Source organism: Melanotaenia boesemani, chromosome 2 (assembly GCF_017639745.1).
Source record: "Melanotaenia boesemani isolate fMelBoe1 chromosome 2, fMelBoe1.pri, whole genome shotgun sequence".
NCBI classification, from domain to species: Eukaryota; Metazoa; Chordata; class Actinopteri; order Atheriniformes; family Melanotaeniidae; genus Melanotaenia; species Melanotaenia boesemani.
In genome coordinates, this window is record NC_055683.1 from 21,389,890 (window position 1) to 21,410,374 (window position 20,485).

The 20,485-nt window shown below is 37.5% G+C and overlaps 1 protein-coding gene across 1 annotated transcript; it reads left to right on the forward strand.

Moving 5' to 3' along the window:
* The first annotated feature begins 1,988 nt into the window (after window positions 1–1,988).
* Window positions 1,989–15,199, forward strand: LOC121655976 (obscurin-like). The gene is made up of 19 exons (XM_042010934.1): window positions 1,989–2,061; window positions 2,163–2,213; window positions 5,515–5,835; window positions 5,960–6,256; window positions 6,349–6,663; window positions 6,782–7,066; window positions 7,825–8,121; window positions 8,214–8,528; window positions 8,647–8,931; window positions 9,657–9,953; window positions 10,046–10,360; window positions 10,479–10,763; window positions 11,524–11,820; window positions 11,913–12,227; window positions 12,346–12,630; window positions 13,356–13,652; window positions 13,875–13,946; window positions 14,170–14,466; window positions 14,672–15,199. The coding sequence occupies exons 1-19, from the start codon at window positions 2,013–2,015 to the stop codon at window positions 15,004–15,006; spliced, it is 5,010 nt and encodes a 1,669-aa protein (XP_041866868.1). The 5' UTR covers window positions 1,989–2,012; the 3' UTR covers window positions 15,007–15,199.
* Window positions 15,200–20,485: the final 5,286 nt, after the last annotated feature.

Here is a 20,485-nt window from a genome sequence, read left to right on the forward strand (position 1 = left end):
ATATACTAAGAAAAAATTCTTCTGGTTTTTTACTGTGAGTTAGGATGTGGTCGTTGTTGTGCTACTTTCATGATATGTCTCCGTGATTCGGTTATTGTTAAGAACTCTTAATGACTAGCGGCTCTGTTTTTTTTTTTGTAAAAGTTGTAGGACATTTTCTGGTGTGTTCATGTACAGATGTAACAGTTTGTTGTCTGGTGATGGTGTGGATTGAAGGGTCGTTTCCTTCTGTCTGTGATCTTTTTGTCTTCTTTCTTCTTTCCCTTTTGCTCTTTTTGCTATTTTCCATCTTTTTCTGTCCCCTCCAGTCAGGTCCAGCAAGATTACATAGATTCCGTGATTCAAAGTAAATAAATAAATAAATTAATCACATTATCAAGAGGAGCCTTACCCATAGGCCTTCCCTTGGTAGAGCAAATTTTTCAGCACGATACAGCAACCAGATTATCATTTTGCTTGCTATGATGCTGGACAGGACAAGTTAAAAAAAAAAAAAGAAAAGAAAAAAAAAGTAAATTAGAGTATGTGTAAAAGTGTATGTGTAATTATTTAAAGTACTAAAAATGGGACTTACACATTCCTGATTAATGAAATTTCTTCACATTCACAGCTAATGTTTTACTGCTTATTTTTGCTTTCTCTTTCAGCCTTTGCCATCTCCTGTCCATCTATATATCTAACCCTACATGATAGAAGTGGACTCCGCTTGTTTTTGTTGTCCTCAAGTTCAGGCCTGATGACATTTTGCATTTCAGATATTTCTGTATTACAATTCACATTATCTGATTTTCCAATTTGATATTTAACATGTTTAAGCTGACACTCAGTGTGGCTGGTCAGCATTTGTGTTTTTGAAGATTATTTTCAGATAAAAGAAAAGATAATATTGCTAAAGTGGCATGGACCAGGCCAAATTCTAATAAAGAAAAAATATATTTCACAGAGAAAAACTGTAATACGCTGTTAAATAAGTCCGTTAATAAACTAAATAAGTCTAAATGGGACTTATCACTTCTTTATGTTTTTAAGGAAATTTTACTTTATCTATTTACTTTTCATTTTTATTTTTAATGTCCATTTTAATGCCATGAGGTTAAGTCAAGTTAATAAAAGTGTCTCCATGACACTTTGAATTTGGCAAATGTGTATTTGATTTAGAATTTGCTTTGTTAGTTTGTTCTTTGTCATTTCTATGCAATAAAACTATTGATCTACAGATCGATTTATAGATCTACATATAAGTATCACCCAGGTTTTTGTCCCATGTTTGTATTGTATGACAAACTGACAGCAAGTCATTTTATTTTCTTCCACTTAAAGCACTGCCAGCAACCAACAAAAACCTGCTGTTGCTGCTACTTTCATTGTCATGATCTGAATCAGAAAAAAAGGAAATAAATAAAATCTGTGTGCTAGAGTAAGGAAAGACCAAAAAATATATAAAAAAAAATATGTTTCCACAAATACATTCAGGTTGGTGGTGAATTTAGTAACACTGATGGTTATCTGTCGTTTAGCAGCTGTGATAGAAATACACAACTATAAATACACACAGCTCCTCAACTCAGACTAAACTCTTCAATGTGTTTCACTTCATTTAATAATGGAGGTGAATTTCTACTAACTTTCATTTTCATTTATTCTCTTCCCAGCTTGTCTTGCTGTTCAGGAATCAGAAGTAGTTAGCATGTGTAGTAGTAGTAGCATGAGGAGATAACGGTGTGTAAAATGGTCTCTGTGTCATTAAAAGATAAAACAGCCTGTAATTTAGAAACATTTCTTTAATGCTAAAACCATGACTCTGCACTTTTGAGATGTCTTTTTGTTTCTGTAGTTTATATATTTTCATGTTATTGTAGCACTCATACATGGTCAAAACAGTTCCCTTTTTCAGCCTGCAGAGGGACGTCTCTGCAGTCTTTTTTTCTTTATAAACACCACTATTAGTCCCACCATCTGAGGGAGAACAACTCAGATCAGAAGATAACAGATCAGTTGACTCACGGTTCAACATGTTGGGTTACAGGACAGGAATGCTGCTTTTATCTATCTGCTGGGCAGGTGAAGATCCTCACTGATCTCATCAATTTTCAGTTATACCAACATAATACATATATATATATATTTTTTTTTAACTTATTTATTTATTTTTATTTTTACAGGTGCCAATGGACAAACTCTGACACAATCTGAAGCAGTGGTTTTAAGACCAGGTGAGTCCCACAAGCTGACATGTACAACCTCTGGTCTGTCATTTAACAGCTGGTGGATGGACTGGATCAGACAGACTCCTAGAAAAGGACTGGAATGGGTTGCTACTGAAACTAAAGGTGGCAGCAGGAACTTCTACTCTCAGTCAGTCCAGTCCATTAGTGCTGGGCAACGATTAAAATTTTTTAATCGCGATTAATCGCATGACATGCTGCGACTAATTGCATTGTTACACGCAAAATGTCTCTTTCCTTTAAAAGAAGGCTTACAGCTAAAAAAAGAAAATGCAGTAAGTTTTTGTTTACAAACATTACATCAGGGGTCTCTAACCTGCGACTCTGGAGCTGCAAGTGTCTCTCTGGACCTTTCACAATGCCTCTAAATACATGGCTAAAATATATATTTTTTTAAATCTATCTTTCTTGTCATTAGGTTGGAAACCAGGGACTTTTTTTTTCCTTTTACATAATTTTCCACAAATATCCACATCCCTTAGAAGAAAGTCTGTCTATCCTTTTTTTTTATAAAGTTTTATGTTTTTCTTTATTTTAAAACCTTAAAAATGGAAATAAAAATGTGGTTCTTCAAATATTACAAATATCCTATGGTGGCTCTTTATTAAAAATATATATTAAGAGGCCTTTTTGAAAAGTCTGGTAACATTTGCAGCTCTAAAAGAGTTCTATTTAGCTGGCTGAGGAAAAATGGCTCTTTGAATTGGAAAGGCTGCAGACCCCTGCACTAAACACATAAACAGGTTTAGCAGCAGTTTTCTCTTTAAACACCAACAGGTAAAATATTTCTTCATATATTTATAAAATCAAATATTTATGAGAAAGAAGGATGAAATGTTCAGGATTTACTAACTAAAATGTAAAAAGTCAGCAGGATGAATTTAAAGCTGTGAAGCTGCTTCCTTCTAAACACAGAAGGAACTATATGTGATGAATATCAGCATCAGGTGAACAGACAGAAAGCAGGATTTGAATCTCACAGCTTCTAGATGGTGAGGAGAGAGAAATATTCACAATATGCACAATAACTTCCATCCATGCACCTTCAGTGCTTCATTATCCAGATTTCTGGCCTATAAATTCTCTAAACTTTAATTAATTAATCTAACCCAAATTTCCCTGAGGGCTCTCTGAAGGGATTAATAAAGTATTTCTATTCTATTCTATTCTATTCTATTCTATTCTATTCTATTCTATTCTATTCCATTCTATGTTTAACTTAACTGCACCTGCAGCCTCCGCTACCGGGAGTTAAGGGTTAACATCTCATTTCCAGGTGTAGCGTCAGGTCTGTAGATGTAACTATAAACATGTGTGGTATCCACAGAAAGTCCAGAATCTCAGCTACCAGCTCAGTAAAACCATTTCTATCACCAACAAACACAGTTACGACAACAAATTATTTAAAGAGCATTTACGTAAAGTCCAAAAAATATGTTTCCTGTACAAAAATTACGATGTTCTGTCCATCCGCATGCATTTTGACAAAGAGAAACTTCAGTTCTTTTTTTGTTCTTCAGAAAACTTCCCTTCATTTAAATGAACCCGCTCTCTTCTGATTACATCAGGCGCACCGCTGCAGCAGGGGAGAGAGACAGAGACGCCATGTTTCTGTCATCAAAGACAACAGCCAGCAAAAAAAAAAAGAAAAAAAAAAATTAACGCGCGAATAAATAAATTAACGGCGTTCATTAAGCATTGCATTAACGCGCGATTAACATGCCCATCACTAATATATATATATATATATATATATATATATATATATATATATATATATATATATATATATATTTATATTTATATATTGACTTTGTGTGATGAATACATCACCTGTGGGAACTGACTTCACCTGTAGGACGTTGGGTGTTTCCACTCTGCCGGGTTGAAGAAAAATTATCTCCGACATGTGTCTATAATTCACCAGCTCATGAGACCGCAGAGCAGCAGGTGGATGGCTTTTAAAGCAGGGCCGTAACTATCTGTTTTTAGGAGCCTAATGTTCAATTTAAATTAATTTTAATTTATTTATTTATTTTGTTATTCCATCTTAAATTTCAAAGCTATGAACGACCTTTGGACATACAAATGATTTAGGAAAAAAAAAAAATAGGCTGCAGCTGGGGAGGGGGCAAAACTTTAGATCAGTGGACACTCAGATTAACGTGCTGGATAGTAGAACTGCTCTGCTGTTGTTAACATTTAGCTTTATTCATCTGAAAATCTTACATTTGTGCAACCAACTTAATGTCAGCAATTTAAATCTACTGGTTGGACATGTGATGACGGTCAGAGTCTGACACAGTCTGAACCAGAATATCACAAACTGACCTGTACAGCCTCTAGATTTCTTTTCAGATCAAATGAAGCAAGATGTGTAGAAAAAAGAAGTAAAAAATTCAAATTATTTTGTTTTATATATCAGATATATAATGTAAGTAATAAGAACTGCTACTCCTCTTTTCTTCTGATTCTGAGAGTTTATTTTTACTCTTTTAAGCTGTTGAATGAAGATAAGAATTAATGTGCTCCTCTGATATTTTTTTCTTTTGCAACATTTTGAAGCTGTTTATATTTGTAGTTTTACTTTCTTCAATAAATAGTATTGTTTTAACTTCACACTGTGTATCTTATGTTTCATGATGTTATGCTCATCACACCAGCAGCACCTGGACTCAACAGCCCACGTTCAGCCCAGTATGGAAATTGGGAGATTTCACAGTCGGTTACTCTTTCAGTCTGTTATTAAAAGACTTGTGAACAAAAACCTTTGGCAAAGTCATGAGAAGAAGTCGTATGCGTAGCTTATGTAAACTGACATGAGATATTTAAATATTCTCTCTGTTTCTTTTACTGGAATAACCCCACCTTGCACCTGGTGTCTGTGATGCTCTGTTGCTCTTGCTTTGTTTCACTTCTGTAATTTGGACCTTTTTGGGGACCTGGGTGTTATACAAGGCTTCCGCTCTCTGCTTTCCCCAATCGCTCTGCCCTGTCAAGCTCAACATCTGTGCAACTGACATTCAGCCTCGTTTTTGCAAGACTCTACAAAACTGTTCAATGTAAAAGTACAACTCTGCCATCTGGCCTAAATTCAAACAAACTGCACTTAGGATTGAAACTTTGCAAAACATTTCTTATTAAATCAGAAGGTATGTATGAATAAAATTCTTTGTCTTTTGTTGTTTAATTTAGTTTAGTTTTATTGTTATTATTATTTTTATACTTTAAAGAAATCCCTAATCCTACCATGAATGAAACATGTAAATGCAACTTTTTTCTGTCACAGGAATGAAGGTTTTCTCTCCAAAAATCACACTGTACCCTGTATGGGACAGTGATTTGAGGGCCTCACAAGTCACACTCATCTGTACCCTAAGTGGCTTCTTCCCCAAAGCGTTGAGAGTGGAGTGGCAACAGAACGATGTGCATCTAGCTCATATTAAACCGATTGAAAGGATGTTGCAGAGTATGGACGGAGAGGAGAAAACCTACAGTTTAACCACTGAGATCCAGCCAAGCCAGGACGAGTGGGAAAATGGTTCAAGTTTTACTTGCAAGGCGGTTCACAAAGACATTACATTTAAAAAGGCAACAAGTATTTGTCACAGTAAGTATGTGAAACAAAGCACATAATTACCAGCATCTATCATGTCATAACAAAAAACAGATACAACAATGAACTGTAAAACTGAGATAAGAATAAAGTGTGAGACAACCCATATTTTCTGCAGTTTATGGAAGAAACTCTCCTTCCATCCACGTGGAGATTCCCAGTTTTCAGACTGTAATGAAGTCAGTCTCTGAGGTGAAAGCCACATGTTCGCTCCACACTGCCTTTGATGCCAAAATCACCTGGCTGATGGATGGGAGGGTCTCACCAAGTGATAAAGTGACAACGACTTCAAACACAACTCATATATTCAGTGATGTTACAGTTTCCTCGAGTCAGTGGAAGCAGATGAAGAAAGTAACATGTAGAGCAGAACATAAGTGCTTCACATCTGCTGAGAAGACAGTAGACGTAGCAGGTGAGGCAACTTTTCCTCCTACAAACAACACGTCTTTATTATAGAAGGTCTAAGGCATGAAAGCTGTTGTGTTTCCTGCTGTCTTCATGCAGGACCTCCACCTCAAGCTCCGCAGGTGGAGATCAGGAGATCTCTACCAGAACTGCTGAAGGGAAACACTGCTGCGCTCCAGTGTGACATCACACAGCTCTCCTCACAGGACATTTACGTCACATTTCAGGCCAACGGAGTTGATATGTCTGAGAAACAGTATGTTGATCTTCCTGAAGCTCCAGGCCACCATTCAGTCAGCAGAAGCTTCTCTGTGCCTCAACGTTACTGGACTAGTGACACGAGTTTCACCTGCACAGTGTACCAAGGCCTCTCCAGCACACCTTTCACGTCTAATTCCATTAGCAAAATATTTGGTGAGACTTGTCTTCCTGTTCTTTCAACACTGATCAGTTTTTGTGTTGTTAAATCCATCTGTTGATCATTAATATCACTGGTTGAATCATTCATGTGTTTTTCCTACATTTTATTTAGTGGACCCCTCAGTGGAACTCCTTCTGGCCCCCAGTGAAGAGTCAGGACAACAGAAACTCTTGTGCTCTGGATTGGGCTTTAACCCTCAAATTAAATGGTTATCTGAGTCAAAGGAGATATCCTCATCAACTGAACACATCAGCATAGATTCAAATGGATATGTGGCAGTGACCAGTAAGCTACTGGTTCCTCAGACGGAGTGGAAAACTGGGAAGGTTTTCACCTGTGAAGTGTCTGACTGCTCTCTGAGAAAACATTTCAGAAAGAACATCAGTCTCTGCTCAGGTAAAATCACAAGGAAGAATCACTTAAAGCAAATATCTGATGATACGTGTGTGTTCTGGTCCATTCCAGGCTTTAAAATCTTATTTTATTGTAAAATACGTTCTTAATTTGTCTTAGAAAGTTTTACAGTCATGTTTGAAAAGTCTTAAAATGCTACTGGTACATGATGTTAAGCTTTCACTGGTAGCAGTTTGCAGCAGCTACAGCACGACTAATTAATCACAGGAAAATGTGAACTTGAAAGAAATGGTGGGAAAACGTTTAGCTTGCATCTTGGGATGAGCCTATTAAAGACTTAAAATTTGGAGCTCAGTGCTTTGTATTAAACTAACTCTAAAACTGTAAAGTAATGAGTTAAAATCACATAAAAATAATTGGTTATGAGTGTATTACCTGCTGATGGCGCTATTGTAAGGAGAACTGATAATAAGGTTTTATTGACTGCTTTTCTGGCAGTTTGTGTTTCTGTAAAGTTGATCTACAATTTAGACCTGAGTGGTTTTAAAACAAATAACTAGGAAAAAATGATTCCTAAATTCTGTGGAACTTTGCTTTCTTTGACCTACACAGGATATTTGTAGAACATCATGTCAGCAACCCCGCTGATACTTAAAGTCTTCATTACTTATTTATGATCCTCTAAATGTGGAATCATTCGACATCGTGCATCAGTTTCAAGAAAATACTTTAATTTGTTCACCTTACCTATAATTTGTCCTTCTTTACTGATCCTGTTACCTTGTATTTTCCTCTGTCAGGTTGTTTAGGTGCTCCTCCTTCCATCCACGTGGAGATTCCCAGTTTTCAGACTGTAATGAAGTCAGTCTCTGAGGTGAAAGCCACATGTTTGCTCCACACTGCCTTTGATGCCAAAATCACCTGGCTGATGGATGGGAGGGTCTCACCAAGTGATAAAGTGACAACGACTTCAAACACAACTCATATATTCAGTGATGTTACAGTTTCCTTGAGTCAGTGGAAGCAGATGAAGAAAGTAACATGTAGAGCAGAACATAAGTGCTTCACATCTGCTGAGAAGACAGTAGACGTAGCAGGTGAGGCAACTTTTCATCCTACAAACAACTCTTCTTTATTATAGAAGGTCTAAGGCATGAAAGCTGTTGTGTTTCCTGCTGTCATCATGCAGGACCTCCACCTCAAGCTCCGCAGGTGGAGATCAGGAGATCTCTACCAGAACTGCTGAAGGGAAACACTGCTGCTCTCCAGTGTGACATCACACAGCTCTCCTCACAGGACATTTACGTCACATTTCAGGCCAATGGAGTTGATATGTCTGAGAAACAGTATGTTGATCTTCCTGAAGCTCCAGGCCACCATTCAGTCAGCAGAAGCTTCTCTGTGCCTCAACGTTACTGGACTAGTGACACGAGTTTCACCTGCACAGTGTACCAAGGCCTCTCCAGCACACCTTTCACGTCTAATTCCATTAGCAAAATATTTGGTGAGACTTGTCTTCCTGTTCTTTCAACACTGATCAGTTTTTGTGTTGTTAAATCCATCTGTTGATCATTAATATCACTGGTTGAATCATTCATGTGTTTTTCCTACATTTTATTTAGTGGACCCCTCAGTGGAACTCCTTCTGGCCCCCAGTGAAGAGTCAGGACAACAGAAACTCTTGTGCTCTGGATTGGGCTTCAACCCTCAAATTAAATGGTTATCTGAGTCAAAGGAGATATCCTCATCAACTGAACACGTCAGCATGGATTCAAATGGATATGTGGCAGTTACCAGTAAGCTACTGGTTCCTCAGACGGAGTGGAAAACTGGGAAGGTTTTCACCTGTGAAGCATCTGACAGCTCTCTGAGAAAACATTTCAGAAAGAACATCAGTCTCTGCTCAGGTAAAAACACAAGGAAGAATCACTTAAAGCAAATATCTGATGCTAAGTGTGTGTTCTGGTCCATTCAAGGCTTTAAAATATCATTTTATTGTAAAATACGTTCTTAATTTGTCTTAGAAAGTTTTACAGTCATGTTTGAAAAGTCTTAAAATGCTACTGGTACATGATGTTATAAAATTTCACTGGTAGCAGTTTGCAGCAGCTACAGCACGACTAATTAATCACAGGAAAATGTGAACTTGAAAGAAATGGTGGGAAAACGTTTAGCTTGCATCTTGGGGCGAGCCTATTAAAGACTTAAAATGTGGAGCTCAGTGCTTTGTATTAAACTAACTCTAAAACTGTAAAGTAATGAGTTAAAATCACATAAAAATAATTGGTTATGAACGTTTTACCTGCTGATGGCGCTATTGTAAGGAGAACTGATAATAAGGTTTATTGACTGCTTTTCTGGCAGTTTGTGTTTCTGTAAAGTTGATCTACAGTTTAGACCTGAGTGGTTTTAAAACAAATAACTAGGAAAAAATAATTCCTAAAATCCACGTAGAACATCATGTCAGCAACCCCGCTGATATTTAAAGTCTTCATTACTTATTTATGATCCTCTAAATGTGGAATCATTCGACATCGTGCATCAGTTTCAAGAAAATACTTAAATTCGTTTACCTTACTTATAATTTGTTCTTTCTTCACTGATCCTGTTACCTTGTATTTTCCTCTGTCAGGTTGTTCAAGTGCTCCTCCTTCCATCCACGTGGAGATTCCCAGTTTTCAGACTGTAATGAAGTCAGTCTCTGAGGTGAAAGCCACATGTTTGCTCCACACTGCCTTTGATGCCAAAATCACCTGGCTGATGGATGGGAGGGTCTCACCAAGTGATAAAGTGACAACGACTTCAAACACAACTCATATATTCAGTGATGTTACAGTTTCCTCGAGTCAGTGGAAGCAGATGAAGAAAGTAACATGTAGAGCAGAACATAAGTGCTTCACATCTGCTGAGAAGACAGTAGACGTAGCAGGTGAGGCAACTTTTCCTCCTACAAACAACACGTCTTTATTATAGAAGGTCTAAGGCATGAAAGCTGTTGTGTTTCCTGCTGTCTTCATGCAGGACCTCCACCTCAAGCTCCGCAGGTGGAGATCAGGAGATCTCTACCAGAACTGCTGAAGGGAAACACTGCTGCGCTCCAGTGTGACATCACACAGCTCTCCTCACAGGACATTTACGTCACATTTCAGGCCAACGGAGTTGATATGTCTGAGAAACAGTATGTTGATCTTCCTGAAGCTCCAGGCCACCATTCAGTCAGCAGAAGCTTCTCTGTGCCTCAACGTTACTGGACTAGTGACACGAGTTTCACCTGCACAGTGTACCAAGGCCTCTCCAGCACACCTTTCACGTCTAATTCCATTAGCAAAATATTTGGTGAGACTTGTCTTCCTGTTCTTTCAACACTGATCAGTTTTTGTGTTGTTAAATCCATCTGTTGATCATTAATATCACTGGTTGAATCATTCATGTGTTTTTCCTACATTTTATTTAGTGGACCCCTCAGTGGAACTCCTTCTGGCCCCCAGTGAAGAGTCAGGACAACAGAAACTCTTGTGCTCTGGATTGGGCTTTAACCCTCAAATTAAATGGTTATCTGAGTCAAAGGAGATATCCTCATCAACTGAACACATCAGCATAGATTCAAATGGATATGTGGCAGTGACCAGTAAGCTACTGGTTCCTCAGACGGAGTGGAAAACTGGGAAGGTTTTCACCTGTGAAGTGTCTGACTGCTCTCTGAGAAAACATTTCAGAAAGAACATCAGTCTCTGCTCAGGTAAAATCACAAGGAAGAATCACTTAAAGCAAATATCTGATGATACGTGTGTGTTCTGGTCCATTCCAGGCTTTAAAATCTTATTTTATTGTAAAATACGTTCTTAATTTGTCTTAGAAAGTTTTACAGTCATGTTTGAAAAGTCTTAAAATGCTACTGGTACATGATGTTATAAACTTTCACTGGTAGCAGTTTGCAGCAGCTACAGCACGACTAATTAATCACAGGAAAATGTGAACTTGAAAGAAATGGTGGGAAAACGTTTAGCTTGCATCTTGGGATGAGCCTATTAAAGACTTAAAATTTGGAGCTCAGTGCTTTGTATTAAACTAACTCTAAAACTGTAAAGTAATGAGTTAAAATCACATAAAAATAATTGGTTATGAGTGTATTACCTGCTGATGGCGCTATTGTAAGGAGAACTGATAATAAGGTTTTATTGACTGCTTTTCTGGCAGTTTGTGTTTCTGTAAAGTTGATCTACAATTTAGACCTGAGTGGTTTTAAAACAAATAACTAGGAAAAAATAATTCCTAAATTCTGTGGAACTTTGCTTTCTTTGACCTACACAGGATATTTGTAGAACATCATGTCAGCAACCCCGCTGATACTTAAAGTCTTCATTACTTATTTATGATCCTCTAAATGTGGAATCATTCGACATCGTGCATCAGTTTCAAGAAAATACTTTAATTTGTTCACCTTACCTATAATTTGTCCTTCTTTACTGATCCTGTTACCTTGTATTTTCCTCTGTCAGGTTGTTTAGGTGCTCCTCCTTCCATCCACGTGGAGATTCCCAGTTTTCAGACTGTAATGAAGTCAGTCTCTGAGGTGAAAGCCACATGTTTGCTCCACACTGCCTTTGATGCCAAAATCACCTGGCTGATGGATGGGAGGGTCTCACCAAGTGATAAAGTGACAACGACTTCAAACACAACTCATATATTCAGTGATGTTACAGTTTCCTTGAGTCAGTGGAAGCAGATGAAGAAAGTAACATGTAGAGCAGAACATAAGTGCTTCACATCTGCTGAGAAGACAGTAGACGTAGCAGGTGAGGCAACTTTTCATCCTACAAACAACTCTTCTTTATTATAGAAGGTCTAAGGCATGAAAGCTGTTGTGTTTCCTGCTGTCATCATGCAGGACCTCCACCTCAAGCTCCGCAGGTGGAGATCAGGAGATCTCTACCAGAACTGCTGAAGGGAAACACTGCTGCTCTCCAGTGTGACATCACACAGCTCTCCTCACAGGACATTTACGTCACATTTCAGGCCAATGGAGTTGATATGTCTGAGAAACAGTATGTTGATCTTCCTGAAGCTCCAGGCCACCATTCAGTCAGCAGAAGCTTCTCTGTGCCTCAACGTTACTGGACTAGTGACACGAGTTTCACCTGCACAGTGTACCAAGGCCTCTCCAGCACACCTTTCACGTCTAATTCCATTAGCAAAATATTTGGTGAGACTTGTCTTCCTGTTCTTTCAACACTGATCAGTTTTTGTGTTGTTAAATCCATCTGTTGATCATTAATATCACTGGTTGAATCATTCATGTGTTTTTCCTACATTTTATTTAGTGGACCCCTCAGTGGAACTCCTTCTGGCCCCCAGTGAAGAGTCAGGACAACAGAAACTCTTGTGCTCTGGATTGGGCTTCAACCCTCAAATTAAATGGTTATCTGAGTCAAAGGAGATATCCTCATCAACTGAACACGTCAGCATGGATTCAAATGGATATGTGGCAGTTACCAGTAAGCTACTGGTTCCTCAGACGGAGTGGAAAACTGGGAAGGTTTTCACCTGTGAAGCATCTGACAGCTCTCTGAGAAAACATTTCAGAAAGAACATCAGTCTCTGCTCAGGTAAAAACACAAGGAAGAATCACTTAAAGCAAATATCTGATGCTAAGTGTGTGTTCTGGTCCATTCAAGGCTTTAAAATATCATTTTATTGTAAAATACGTTCTTAATTTGTCTTAGAAAGTTTTACAGTCATGTTTGAAAAGTCTTAAAATGCTACTGGTACATGATGTTATAAAATTTCACTGGTAGCAGTTTGCAGCAGCTACAGCACGACTAATTAATCACAGGAAAATGTGAACTTGAAAGAAATGGTGGGAAAACGTTTAGCTTGCATCTTGGGGCGAGCCTATTAAAGACTTAAAATGTGGAGCTCAGTGCTTTGTATTAAACTAACTCTAAAACTGTAAAGTAATGAGTTAAAATCACATAAAAATAATTGGTTATGAACGTTTTACCTGCTGATGGCGCTATTGTAAGGAGAACTGATAATAAGGTTTATTGACTGCTTTTCTGGCAGTTTGTGTTTCTGTAAAGTTGATCTACAGTTTAGACCTGAGTGGTTTTAAAACAAATAACTAGGAAAAAATAATTCCTAAAATCCACGTAGAACATCATGTCAGCAACCCCGCTGATATTTAAAGTCTTCATTACTTATTTATGATCCTCTAAATGTGGAATCATTCGACATCGTGCATCAGTTTCAAGAAAATACTTAAATTCGTTTACCTTACTTATAATTTGTTCTTTCTTCACTGATCCTGTTACCTTGTATTTTCCTCTGTCAGGTTGTTCAAGTGCTCCTCCTTCCATCCACGTGGAGATTCCCAGTTTTCAGACTGTAATGAAGTCAGTCTCTGAGGTGAAAGCCACATGTTTGCTCCACACTGCCTTTGATGCCAAAATCACCTGGCTGATGGATGGGAGGGTCTCACCAAGTGATAAAGTGACAACGACTTCAAACACAACTCATATAATCAGTGATGTTACAGTTTCCCCGAGTCAGTGGAAGCAGATGAAGAAAGTAACATGCAGAGCAGAACATAAGTGCTTCACATCTGCTGAGAAGACAGTAGACGTAGCAGGTGAGGCAACTTTTCATCCTACAAACAACACGTCTTTATTATAGAAGGTCTAAGGTATGAAAGCTGTTGTGTTTCCTGCTGTCATCATGCAGGACCTCCACCTCAAGCTCCGCAGGTGGAGATCAGGAGATCTCTACCAGAACTGCTGAAGGGAAACACATTTATTTTCTTCTTCTCCTGATAAAATATGACACTGATTACTTTTATTACATTTTCATGTAGCTCCTGTCACAGTAACCCTGAGCCCTCCGAGTACCAAAGTAATTTTTACCAACCAAGATCAGCCAGACAAGTGTAAGTTACTATTTTATATCTATATGCTTATTTTTTGGCTGATAAAAGCTGAGAAGATATTGAATGCTGGAATGAATTTTTATGGTTTCTTTTTTTTTTTCTTTTTCTTCTTGTCATGTTTAGGGGCCTTTTCTGCTCCAAATGTAACTTTGCTATCCATTTGCTATTCTTCTTCTCCTGATAAAAAAAGTACACTAATTACTGTTATTGCATTTCCATGTAGCTCCTGTCACAGTAACCCTGAGCCCTCCGAGTCCCACAGTAATGTTCACCAACATGCAGGCAGAGCTGAAATGCATCGTTACAGTACAGGACGCTGACTATTTGTCTAAAACTAATATAAGTTGGCAAATTAATGGACACGATGTAACAGACAACATTATAACAGAAAGTAGTGCTAAAAGCAAAACCAGCACTCTGACCCGTAGTCTCTCTAACTGGGAAAATGTGAACAAAGTCAGCTGTTCTGCTGTTACAGAAGATATGACACCAGTCACTCAAGAGCTAACGATCATTAAAGGTAAGTTATTATAATAGAAGTTACATGACATGATAATAATTTGTTTAACTTTTAAAATATAATTGTCTTTGTGATAGTAAGTTAATAAATATTGTATTGTTATTGTATTGTTGTATTTTTTTTTTTCTGGGAAAATTTGGTTCAAACTTATTACTTGAGTCTGAACAAAGATTTAAAATTTAAATTTACTTGGTATTTTTTTCAGCTGGTGCAGAACCAAATGTAGTAGTCCATATTCTCCCAGAGGAGGACATCAGAGCTGAAGTTACTCTAGTGTGTCTGGTCTCCAGTCCAGTGCTGCAGGATTACTACATCGCCTGGTCAGAAGATGCTGTACATAACAATGGAAGATATTATGATGGCATCGACTCCCCTCCACAGAAAACCAAAAATGGCTACTTCGTTACAAGTCTTTACACCACAACTAAGGAAAAGTGGAACCAGAATAAGAGGTTCAACTGCAACGTCTGGCCTGCTGGTAGTGATCATCCAAAATCTCGAGGAGTTTCTAAGGCCTCTGGTAATTCATGTGAATGTTAATAGAGTTTGTTTTTAATGTCCATCTTTTGTGTTGTGTTATTCTGGTTCTGTGTAAATTCATATTGAAAGTCTGTACACTGTGCTGTCACCAGTCACTTTGATTGTACAAAATCATGTTTGTCATGTTGTTTTTTGTCTTTCACAACATTGAATGACTCTTTAAGTGTGTTGACTTATCCAAATAAATGTTGCATACAGACACGTGTCTTATATTTGTGTATGAATGAAAACACACACAGTCATTGTCTGTCAAGTCTCTCAAATTTATACTGACCTTTTTCATTGTTTGTTTCTCTTTTTTTAATGTTGAAATGAGACATGAGTCTCATCTAATCACCCATACCGTACCTTCCTCTTCTTAGATTTTTCAAACCTGACACATGCTGTGGACTGCAAACATGATACCACTGAAGAGGATGAGCTCAGCAGCTTGTCGTTCAAAGCTTCCACCTTCACATTTCTGTTCATTTTCTGATACCCTAATCATTTGTGAAATATTGCATTCAGTCTCACTCTTAAGTGTTCAAGTACATTTTTTTAGTACAGTCAAAATATTGAAATCCTAAAAAGTCCTTCAAAACTTCTTTTTTTTTTCCATTTTAAAATATTTCATGATAACATTGAGATTGTGTAAAATTTTAATTGTGTTCAAAAATGTCTTCCACCACTGTAAACCAACCTCATAATTCCACTTCCTGTTAGATAACTTGCAGTCCTGTTTTTCTATCCATTTACACTCTACCTGCTTTATACTATACAGGAGATGAATTTACTCTGTAGTTTTACTTTCACATAGAGTTAAAATAGAATAATCCAGGAGTTATTTTAAAGCTTGTAGTGAAATCTGACCACATGGAAGTATAGAAAAAGATCAAACTTTTAATTTACTCTTTATAAATTACAAACTTATCTGGGCTGCCTTCACCTTCATTATCACCACAGAAATGAATAACATGGATCTTGTGGGCAGCTGTTCAGCATCATCTGTCTGATCCTCTGGCTTTGTTTCCTAAATCAGACCCACTAGTGGAAAGAGTTTCTTCTTCTTTCTTTGGATCTATTTGGACTCTCTCTCCAAACATCTGCTTCATCTTCTCTGTCTCTGGAGCTCTGTGTCCTCTTTAATGGCAGCTCAACATCATTTTAGCTGTTTAACTTAACTTTAACTTCACATTTTGAGGGTCAGACTTCCTGCTAAAGACTCAGACTTAGTCCTCAGTAGATGTCTCTGTCCTCTCTGTCCCTGTCTTGTCTCAGTCTGGATGCAGATGACAGAATGTTATTTATTGTATATATATTGGCTGATTTCTGGATCGTGCGTCAGCTGACTCTTCCTCGGTCAGAAGGATAGACGGACTCCAGTAGAATGGTTCAGTTGCATTTAATGCAGAAGATTCAGTAGGTGTGTGTGTGTGTGTGTGTGTGTGTGTGTGTGTGTGTGTGTGTGTGTGGTTATCTGGAAGTAGGTACCTCAATAAAAAGCAGTACCACATCAATACAAAGGATTTGACCTGCAGTAACACTGAATACCCTAGAGGGAGCTCTAACGCCACAAATGAAATGCTGTGGAAAACCACCACAGCTTAAATACACCAAACGAATAAAGGTAACAGTTGAAATACCTTTACAAACATACTGCAATGCTTGACACCACATTAAATAATGATTTATAAGTGCACATGTAGTGCAGCCGCGGATTGTAGCAAGAACGAGTGGCTATGCAGATTATTATAATGACTAAAGAATAAACACACATTTTTACTCCTGTAAACCTGTACTCACATGGGTAGGAACGTACACAGAACTCAAACACACAGGAGTAACTCAGGATGGGCCTGGATGGCGACCTTTGCTCGGTAGATGTTGCATTTTTACTGTCGACACTGTCGGACCGTAAAACTAAACTTAACTCGCTATAATTGAGCTGAACTACAACAGGACAGGGCATTATGGGTAACGTAGTCTCTGTTAGTCCACAGACTTTTAACACAGAAGTAATGAAGTAATAATTATTAAGAGTTTATTTTTTTCCGTTTTCACTGATGATAACAGCTTTAGAACAACCTGGTCTCTATTTTCAGAACTAACAAAAAATAACAGAACTCAGCATCTTGCACAGAGGGCTAGCACGTCTTTTATTTATGAAACAGGGATCATCTACTTTATTAATAACAAACAAGTTTTTGCTGTGAACTAGCTGGAGTTAGTGATTATTAGTGACTTATTTTTGTTGTTTAAAAACACTCCCTGTATATCCATTCAGATCAGGACTTGCGGTGTGACATGCAGGTGCAGCAGTAAAGTGAAAGGGGAAAATGGGAAACTTCACTGTGCTGCATTCCAGACATCACTAAACACAGCTGAAATTATCACTGCAATCATTAAAGTAAATAATGAAATAATACATTTTTTGATCTTTTAGGGGGGCATTAGGACATTTTAGGCTCAAGAACCCCTAAAATAGGTCTAACAACGCCAATGACAGCAGATATGAGTGACTCCAAATCGATCTTATCTGTTGTCCTGCTTTTAGATTTCACTTGTTTTAAATATAAATATTTTGCAGTATATTTAGAAATCCTAATTTACAGTCAATAGTATTTAATAGTTTTATTTCCAGAGAACAAACCTTTAAAAGATGCACTACTTAATATTTGCCATTTTCTTAATGACGTGGCCCCTATATATGGCTAATTCAGCTAAACTTTAATCCAACCTAGCATTTAAAATTATTCCGATTTTAAAGAATGAATAATATTCCGAGCAGCATTCCAAGCATGAGGAACTTTTGAGGATTTTATTCTCTTGTTTGTTTCAGCCTTTGTTATCAGTTAAAGTCTGAAGGTTTTCAGCTTCCTCTTATTTCTAAACATTTCATCTTTCGAGTTACTTCCTTCTCTGTCTGCACCTCTGGGACGACACCTGCAGCTACGAAACTGCAGAAAACATGAAATCTTAAACACATTTACTTTAAACAAGACTTAATAATAATTTACATTTAAGAAAAGTACTTAGCCATGAACTAAACAAACTCCATACTTTTAGATTAAAAATGTTTATCTAATTCTTTATTTTTAAGGATTAAGTTTCAGCTTTATAGCACAAGGCGATTTATGAAATAAATCTTTACCGTTTGAACTACCAAGATCTGAAAGATTACATTTTATATTTTATATTTATTTAATTATGTATATTTTTATTTCCAAACTAGTGACATATATAGTGTCCATTCCCACTGGACCTCCATAACACCGTCTCCCTCATCAGAATTCAAAATTCACCTGATCAGGAAATCATACTATTAATTATATTGTCCCATGTTTTTTTGCCTGTATTGTTTTGTTGTTATTTTCATTTTCTGCTTGTTTTTTTCTTTTATTGTACAATGTCCTTAAGCGTGGAGCTGTCATCCAAATAAAAAAAAAATCGGACCCTATCACGTTATAACGTAATATGTTTATTGTAAAAACATAAAACGTATTGCGTTATAACGTAACATGTTTATTGTAAAAACGTAAAACGTATGACGTTATAACGTGATAAGTTTATTATAAGAACACAGCCTGTACGGTATGCAGATGTTGTTACGACCTATATTGGAACAAAATACATTTTATGGAAAATATACTCATCAAGCAGAAACTTTTCAGTTCTTTTTGACAATGATTAATTGTTCTACTCTGATTTATTGTTGTACAGAAATGTGGGACAGTTATGAGAAACACATAGGTCACCTGCCTGCGCACAGTGGGACGGTGCGTGTGTGTGTCTGAATTGCCACAGAACAGGCATCCCCAACTTGGGACCTCTTGAGCCAGTGTCCTGCAGGTTTTCAGTATGTCCATACTGCAGCATACCTGACTCAAATAATGGGTCGTTAAGAGGCTGGTGCAGACCTGGTTTATTCTTGTACACAAGACCGTTATAAGCAACACGGTGCGTCACCTGCCTGCACTCAGTGAGACGGTGCGTGCATGTGTCTGAGTGGCAATAGAGTGTGCGCGCTGCTTTCAGTTAATAATATGTTGTCTCCTGACAATAAAAATGAAAATTATAAAGGCTTTATGCACCGCTGGGACTGAGAGAAATAAGTTGCCGACACAAAGACGTGGTCCTGTCTACTTAAAGAGTGCAACGTCAACAAGTGTCCTCCAAGCTTCATCAAATTTCTTCAATGACGTAAAACTTAATCCCATGTAGTAAATTAGGACTTTCTCTGGAAATAATAAACTTACAGGACTCAGCAAGATTGAATATATAAGATATAATCAACACTCATAGAACCAAACTATCATGGACAGACAGACAAACATTTTCTGGGAAGGTTTGTTGTTCAAGCAGTATTCCCTTTAATTTAACATTTTTATATTAACATGACTTTGGATGATATTTAAACCAGACACATTTGCTTTTCCTGTGTGGAATCAAATGCAAATACAGAGAGATACTTCTATCCTCCTACTGACTGACTGTCTTCATTAGTGGGAAGAGCTTTGTTCACTCCTTCACGTTCAAGATGATCAGACTGTGTGTCCTGCTGACAGTGCTTTGTCTCCCCTGTAAAAGTCTTTGATGTTGTTGCACATACATTAAATATGTTTTGTTTCCCTTCTGTTTACATTAATATCTCTCATTTCCTTTTTTGGCAGGTTTGAAAGGGCAGACTTTGGAGTCCATTCCCTCCACACCAGTACTGAAAATCCCAATGAAGCTCTCAGTCTTTCCTGCAGAGGCACTGGATTTGATTTTAGTCAGTATGGGATGAACTGGATCAGAGAGGAAAAGCTCTAGAATGGTTGGGAGTTATTTGGTATGATGCAAGTAAAACTATTTATACAAGCAGTGTTCAAGGACGTATAGAAATTACCAGAGACAATAATAACAGCATGGTGTATCTGAAACTGTCCAACTTAAAACCAGAGGACTCTGCAGTTTATTACTGTGCTAGAAACACACAGTGGTGAATGTGAGCACAGAGGCTTTACAAAAACCTGACAGAAAAATTCACACTAAAGCCTCAAGGTGGCAGCAGACAATGTAAATTTGGAGCGCACACACACACACACACACACACACACACACACACACACACACACACACACACACACACACCCCCACACACACACACACACACACACACACACACACACACACACACACACACACACAAAGATCAATGCCATGAATATCATCAAAGATATTCATTTTTTATGGCTTTAATCATTATGTATTTTTCATTTTTTTATTTCCTCCATTCTACAACATACTTTATGTCAGTATTTACTAGCTGAGCAAATGTGACAGAAAGTGTGAAACTATTTTTTTTTCTCTTTGACAGCATTGTTAGATACTGATGACACTTTTTCAAAACTCGTAATATAACCAGCATTATGACAAAATAATCAATCATGTCTCCAAAAGCTGAGTTTGAAGTTTTTTAGTCCAAAATGTCCTGTTTGAACACAGAAATGAATGAAAT